At 34.9% G+C, this 8,169-nt stretch overlaps 1 protein-coding gene across 1 annotated transcript; it reads left to right on the top strand.

Moving 5' to 3' along the window:
* The first annotated feature begins 3,809 nt into the window (after nt 1-3,809).
* On the top strand, nt 3,810-6,489 carry LOC125262881 (L-rhamnose-binding lectin CSL3-like). The gene is made up of 5 exons (XM_048181723.1): nt 3,810-4,865; nt 4,954-4,977; nt 5,098-5,154; nt 5,350-5,473; nt 5,612-6,489. Exons 1-5 carry the CDS (start codon nt 4,835-4,837, stop codon nt 5,715-5,717), a joined length of 342 nt encoding a protein of 113 aa, XP_048037680.1. The 5' UTR covers nt 3,810-4,834; the 3' UTR covers nt 5,718-6,489.
* Nucleotides 6,490-8,169: the final 1,680 nt, after the last annotated feature.

Below are 8,169 nucleotides of genomic sequence, written 5' to 3'. Positions count from 1 at the left end.
ACCGCCAGAAGATCAACACCTACTTCATACCTGCCTGTTTAGCCCCGCCCACCGAATCGCTCATATGTGGTGCTAAACCAGATCGAGCTACCAAGCAATAAACATGCTGTTGAGGATTACAAAATATTAGGCTTGTTTGAGATGCACCTAGCCTCGCCTGAAGTTCAGCCGAGAGTAGGCGGCTGCAGTGAGGGGAGGAGTGAAAAAAGTGCAGGCAAGACGGACAGTTCTGTTCTAGTAGTGGATCAGAACCTACGAGATCAAAGGCGGATATCGCGGGATTCACACTCATGCGCTGTGTTGCTGATAAATAGAGTGCCTCAGGGATGACGCATTTTTGTAGGCAAAACCCGGAAGCGAGTTAGCATTTTAGGACTTCCGGTTCCAACGCAGTAAAGTCTATGGGTTTTTTGAATGGGTTTTTGCTAAATCACCTGAAATAAGGTCTGTGGTTAACAAAGCATCTAAATACTTTCACGTTTTGATCTATGACATAAAACACACCAGTTATAACCCACTTGTGATTTTTTAAACTTTTACTGTGTCTTAAAATCGGCGGTTGCTAACAAATTGCTAAAAGGGACTACTTCCTTTGGTGGGGACTTTAGACGTCATCATTAAAAACGGGACATTTGGACAGCATTTCTCATGAAAAAGTGGATAAGTATTAATAACAGCGCAGATCATAATCAGCGAGCATGTTTTTAAAGTTTTTTTTTATTTATTTTTTTATTGCAAGATTGAACAAGAACAACTTAATCATATCAATATAACAATGGATGACATCAATCATAAATAATAAGGAAGACAAATACATTAAGTAGTGAAAGGAAAGCAATCAAAAAAAAAAATACAGAGGTAATAAAACAAATTATGTAACATTCATCAGATCATTATACAGATTTATAAGTTTGACACTTTTTTTGTTATTAATCTTTTTTTAGTGTTATAATTAAATAGTTAAGGTCACAGAGAAAGTGGTTTAATTTGGGCACTGTTTAAGAAAATTTACATTTATGAATGTAATATTTTGCAAACAAAATAACTAAGTTTCCTATATATTCTATATTTTGTTTACAATGTGAAAAATAACAAAATACATCGCACATATTTAAATCAATGACCAAATTAGATTTCGAAGCCAAAAAATTTGCCAGATCGGACCAAAATTCTTTAACAAGGGGGCATTTAAAGAAAAGATGACCAATTGACTCAATACCAGATTTACAAAAATTACAATTTAAACTAGTGTTACTAAATTTAGAAATAATTTCATTAGTGGGGTATATATTGTGCAAAATTTTTAAATGTACTTCTTTGACTTTATTAGAGACACAAAATTTATAGGGTAAGAGCCATGCTTTTTTCCAATTAATCTTATCTATTAAAGAATTCCATATTCAAGAATTCAATAATTCTTTTTCTAGACTGAAATACATCTCTTATCATTTTGTTACTACATTTTGGGTCATAAATACTCCTGGCTTCAAAAATTTCTGTTCGCTCTTTACAATCTCTTTAAATGATAAATGACATCTCATTAAATGAACAAGGCCATTTGGTATAGCTTTTACCATTGTAAAAAATTCTTTATGAACCACTGGAAAATTATGTTTAGACATAAAATCATAATAAGAAAGAACATTCCCATGTGGATCTAGCATATCACAGAGATAATCGATACCTTTCTCATGCCAGTTCTTAAAAAAGATTGACTTGTTCTTACTTAGAATGCTTTCGTTGTTCCACAGTTTCACTTTATGTGGAGAAAAATTGTGAACAAAGCAAAGTTTCCATGCCAACAAAGCCTGTTCAAGTTGTTTTCTAAGTAAAGTTTGAGGAAGCTTGGTGGTGACGACGTTGATCCGCGACCATGGTGTGCTGTAGTCCGTTTATAGCCTACTGTTAGCCTTTTATATCTGACGACTTTATTTAGGCTTCAAAATCTATAAATATTGTGTTAACTTGTAAAGATTATCTTGATAGACAAAACGTGTAAGTGTCATAACCCTTTGTTAAACACAGAGCTTATTTTCTGCAATTTTCCAAAAGTCTATGGGAAAAATGCATAGGCTTTCGATCGAGGGAACCCGTGCGCCGCTAACTTCCGGGTTGGCCTACAAAAACACGTCATCCCTGGGGTACTCTATTGGATGCAATTTAAGTTCTGTTGCTTTTATATGAAAATAAACATAATAATCAAGAAACCCAAAGTACTTGTTATTTATTTCCATTCGAAAGATGTGTGTATCAATCATTTTTAATTAAATTTTAGACATGTTTTTATATATTTATATAAATATGACAACAATCACATAACCCATAGAGAGATCGCACTGTCAGAGAGTTTGGGAATATTCACACATAATTTATACACATAAAAACATGATATTAGAGTATTAAAATCAAACATTTTAAAACATTGTTTCTCTTAGTAGGATGAAAATAATCAGTTATTTAACGGTGATTAATTTATATAAAGAAAGCTCAAAGAAAGCCCCCTTTGCAATCGTTGGAGCAGCGTGCGCTGAAGCTGAGTTTATCAGTGACTGACAGGCAAAACTCCTGTTTTATTCAACAAATCTTTTAGTTATATTGCGTTTGCATTGTTAGTGAAGATGAAGCATTTGTTAGTGTACAGAAATTGAGTTGCAATGACGAGATCACTGCTTTCATGCGCTCAACATTGCCTGTGATCGGCTACAGTGTTCATCTCTGCAACCTTTCATGCCACGATCTAAATATACAGTGGGTACGGAAAGTACAGACCCCCTTAAATTTTTCACTCTTTGTTATATTGCAGCCATTTGCTAAAATCTTTTAAGTTCATTTTTTTCCTCATTAATGTACACACAGCACCCCATATTGACAGAAAAACACAGAATTGTTGACATTTTTGCAGATTTATTAAAAAAGAAAAACTGAAATATCACATGGTCCTAAGTATTCAGACCCTTTGCTCAGCATTTAGTAGAAGCACCCTTTTGATCTAATACAGCCATGAGTCTTTTTGGGAAAGATGCAACAAGTTTTTCACACCTGGATTTGGGGATCCTCAGCCATTCCTCCTTGCAGATCCTCTCCAGTTCTGTCAGGTTGGATGGTAAATGTTGGTGGACAGCCATTTTTAGGTCTCTCCAGAGATGATCAATTGGGTTTTATGTCAGGGCTCTGGCTGGGCCATTCAAGAACAGTCACAGAGTTGTTGTGAAGCCACTCCTTCGTTATTTTAGCTGTGTGCTTAGGGTCATTGTCTTGTTGGAAGGTAAACCTTCGGCCCAGTCTGAGGTCCTGAGGACTCTGGAGAAGATTTTCGTCCAGGATATCCCTGTACTTGGCCGCATTCATCTTTCCCTCGATTGCAACCAGTCGTCCTGTCCCTGCAGCTGAAAAACACCCCCACAGCATGATGCTGCCACCACCATGCTTCACTGTTGGGACTGTATTGGACAGGTGATGAGCAGTGCCTGGTTTTCTCCACACATTCCGCTTAGAATTAAGGCCAAAAAGTTCTATTTTGGTCTCATCAGACCAGAGAGTCTTATTTCTCACCATCTTGGAGTCCTTCAGGTGTTTTTTAGCAAACTCCATGTGGGCTTTCATGTGTCTTGCACTGAGGAGAGGCTTCCGTCGGGCCACTCTGCCATAAAGCCCCGACTGGTGGAGGGCTGCAGTGATGGTTGACTTTCTACAACTTTCTCCCATCTCCCGACTGCATCTCTGGAGCTCAGCCACAGTGATCTTTGGGTTCTTCTTAACCTCTCTCACCAAGGCTCTTCTCCCCCGATAGCTCAGTTTGGCTGGACGGCCAGCTCTAGGAAGGGTTCTGGTCGTCCCAAACGTCTTCCTTTTAAGGATTATGGAGGCCACTGTGCTTTTAGGAACCTTAAGTGCAGCAAAACATTTTTGTAACCTTGGCCAGTACAGTATTGTACAGTATGAGAGCATTTGGGGGTGTTAATGTTTGTAATAAGTGTGCCCTCATACTGTTCATGTTGTGTGTATGTGACCCTGTTATCCATAAATGGATATATGACAAAATTAAAAATAGGTTCCAGTTTGACAGAGAATAAGTTGTGTGTGTGTTTTTCCTTCGTATAGTTTAATCAAATTTACCAGTTATCGCTCACGCAAATGTTTTTTTCTGTTTTTTTATAATGCACTGAACTGTAAGCTGTTGACATGTGAAACACAATTTCGTTTCTATTCAACATATAGAAATGACAAATAAAGCATCAATCAATCAATCAATCAATCAATCAATCAAATGTCTGCTCCATATCTTAGAGATGCTTTATAGCTGAATCGCATTTTGAAACATCAACACTGAACTGACTCGAGCTGAATAACAACAATGTTGCCTTCTGTAGAACTGCTTATAGCTGAACTGAACTTGTTTCAAAATTTAGACAGTTATTGAATTGAACTGAACCAAAATGAAGTGACTTGAGCAGAATAATGGCACTATTGTCTTTGTAGTGCTGCTTTAATTCGAATTTATCTTGAAGAAGTTTTCACAATTGACTCTGATATTTTCCTCTTTATTACACTGTGAAGCTGCTTTGAAACAATCTGTATTGTGTAAAACACTAGAAAAAAAATGACCTTACTTTAATATTGCAGCGAGTTCATCTAATGCAATCATTAGATGGCAAGAAAAAAAGGAGAGCTTATTTTGTAGAATCTTGATTGTTTCGAAACTCCCGTTTCTGCATTTGTTGTCTACAGTAAACAGATGATTATGATGATGAGAATTGTGTTTGTTATAAATACCGTGTGCACATGTGTCTCCTTAAGAGAATTCTAGAGTTTTCCTTCTGTTCACACATTCAACATGCTGGTGCAAAAGCTAAGCTGGATCGCTGGTAAGTGCTGATTTAGAGCCAATTCTTGCAAGATTTCAAATGTTCAGTTCAGTGTTTTAATTTGTTTCTTTTTGATTTTGATTTTCAGTGCTGCTTGTACTGTGTCAACATGGTAAGAATTGTAGTTGACTAATGTATAATGTACAGTCTTATTAAATAAAGACTTTCTAGTACAGAAGAATATTACTTTATTTCAAGTAATTTGATCCTCTCGCATGTTTCCTCTCTGCAGGTGTAGAAGCGAAAAGGGTAACTGCCTGTGAAGGAGAATCTGCAGTCCTCGAATGTCGTGAGTAATTCAGTAATTTTAAGTTATATTTTTGGTCATTTGTGCCAAAATAGGACAGTACGAGAGAGAAAGAAAGCAATTGAAGAGAAAAGAGAGGAACAGGGTCAGGAGGGGACCCTCTTCAACCATGTACAGTATGCTTAAACTTTACCACAAGTCTAATGATTTTTTTTTTTTTTTTTTTACATGTGTCAGATGGGCAATCAATAAGGATCATTAATGCCAACTATGGGAGAACTGATGACACAATATGCCCTCGTGGAATGATACATGATTTAAACTGTTTATCAGCAAAATCCATCTGTATAATGTCCGTTCGGTAAGATTTACATAACTAAGGAAATTTTATATTTATAAATTCATTTTATACATAATTTTACAAGAGCAGGAATAAAATAATTTTTTTGTCCTTAGTATATTCTTAATTATTACTTGTCATTGTCTGTCCATGATTCAGGTGTGATGGAAATAAGAGCTGTTCTGTTCCTGCAGTGAACTCAGTTTTTGGTGATCCTTGTTTTGGGACTTATAAATACCTGGATGTGTCTTATGATTGCCAATAATGAAGGGGAACAGGTGTTTTATACATATAATTTCCTAAATCTATCCTAATTGTTTAAGTTGATAATTAATTATAAAATTCTTTAGCTTTAGACCATCTATGTAGATGATAATAAATATTTGTTGTTTTACCTTATAAGTTGCAAGAAGTCTTGTCAGCTAGTGCTTCAGATTCTGTCTACTCTGATCCATGTCGGTGTGTCCATAGGTATCTAGAAGTGACGTAAAGCTGTATAGCCTATAATTTTGTGATTATCCTGCCACATAAATGTATTTTTTGTGTGTACGTTTTTTAAATGAAAAGTCTCTCTCTATTATTGATATTGGATGCTGATAATCTTATTTTTGGTCTGTGAAATAATGATTTGATTGAATGAAAGCTCTATCTAAAAACAGACAAAACAAAACAAAACAATGCATTTAAATATGGAGGTGTCAACAAATGAGAATTATTGGAAGTAAAATGTCTCAAAAAGTAAAATGTCTAGATGTTTTAGAAATGGGCTATCATTATCATATCATATTATCATTTATCTGTACGTAAATGTATAAAAACTGCACTTTGTCAAACAGCAAACTGTATAAAAATAAATAAAACAGGACACTCTACTCAGCACTGCCAAATCTCATTAATGGAGAAAGATCAAGAGATCTGGTGAGATCTTATGTAGAAGAATCTACAAAACACAAGAGTTGTTTTTAATTCTTTTTAATTCAGTTTTTATTTCTTTTAAAGCTGTTATGTAACAATTTATTTTGTACAACTTGGAACATTTTGTAAAATGCAATAAAATCAAGAATCTGTGCTTTGTTAATTCTCTTTAACCTTTTACTGACAAATGTACAAAAAAAAGATTTCCAATTTTTTTGATTGACCAGCTTAAAGCTGCTGTCTGCAACTTTTTGTTGTTGTTGTTCAAAATTCACAAAAATGATATAATTAGCGAGTATGCCATGAAATCATTTTCCAAACAGTTTTTTTTTTTTTTTTTGTCTTATCATGACTTCCACACATAATTCACCCATACCGTCTGCACTGATGTACATCCACCATGAATGATGTTTGCTTTTGCACCTGTCTCTGATGAAAGTCTGGATGGTCTTGCATGATTATTTGTCAGTTGTTACATGTACATGTTCCTGTTCCCTTTGTTACCTGTTCCTTGTTCTGGTTTTGCTCTTCCAATTGAAATTCCTCCACTTAGATCCATGTTTCTGCCTGCCATCCTTTGGTTCCCTCATTACACATACAGATGTGATGATAAGCTATAACACTATAACACAAACCTGCTCCACTTTCCTCTTAGGCCCGCTGTTTGAAAGTACCTTTTGACCTTCATTACATAGAACATTTTCATTACACTTTTTACAAAAAGGCATTTTATTTGTCTTCACTACATTTTTATCACAAATAAATTAAAATCAGTCTCCACACACACACACACACACACACACACACACACTGATGCCATTTGACCAATGATATGACATGACATTTGTCTAATTAGGTTTACTAATATTTTATTTTATTTTATTTATAATGTTTTTGTGATTTGTATAGCTTGAAAAGTGCTACATTTCTTTAAAATAAATTAATATAATAAAATTAATTTAAGATCAAATCTAATGCAGTGCCATTCATACATTTTTACGTGGCTGTAGATACACACAATATGAACAAACAATGAGTACCTTTAACCCTTAAATGCATGACTGTTTCACCAATCATTCTTACATATTCGGGTCTTTATCGACCCAGATCTATATGTAACAAGGAAGGATCTCTACCTGTCGCGATAATATAAAACTCTTCTGATAATAGAGTAGCCTAACAATTACAGAAGAATAAAATAAAGCATATTTTGTTACCTTTTGGAGCTTGAAAGGGCTCTGTTTGAGCAGATATTTTATGCCATAATCACTGTCCTCGTCAGAGCTCATTTCCCAGTAAATTCAGAAAATAATGGGCAAGTTTTATGTTTGAGGTCATGAATAGGCTATATGAGCCCATTTGCGATCTCAAACATATTCTCAAACTATATAATTTTCAACATCTTCAAAATCAATATTTCATTCGCTAACAGCTTCACCAGATCAATCCAGTAACAGTTACAGTCATATTTGATTGCGTTCAGTACTTGCTCTGCAGTAAATTGCTGAGCCATTTCATGTTTCTCTTATTATTTCGTTTTCTGTCTAAATGAGTCGTTACTTCAGCATTGTGTTTCAGACATTGCCACCTTGTGGAATAAAGGTGAATTGCACTTATTCCGTCATCTAAGATTCAATTATTGTTGTGCAGAAAAAATATACTTACACTCATACACACCTCGGGTTGTTTGTGACCCTATACAATTTTTACAAAAAAATGAATACAAAAATAGGCATTCTTTTATAATTTTATGATTTTTTTCTTGTTTTCTTTTTCTTGATTTTTAAAATGAATTGATTGAG

The sequence above is a fragment of the Megalobrama amblycephala genome, linkage group LG2 (assembly GCF_018812025.1).
Source record: "Megalobrama amblycephala isolate DHTTF-2021 linkage group LG2, ASM1881202v1, whole genome shotgun sequence".
Classification (NCBI taxonomy): Eukaryota; Metazoa; Chordata; class Actinopteri; order Cypriniformes; family Xenocyprididae; genus Megalobrama; species Megalobrama amblycephala.
The sequence above is the reverse complement of the archived record's forward strand: the minus strand, read 5'-3'. Positions and strand labels throughout refer to the sequence as shown.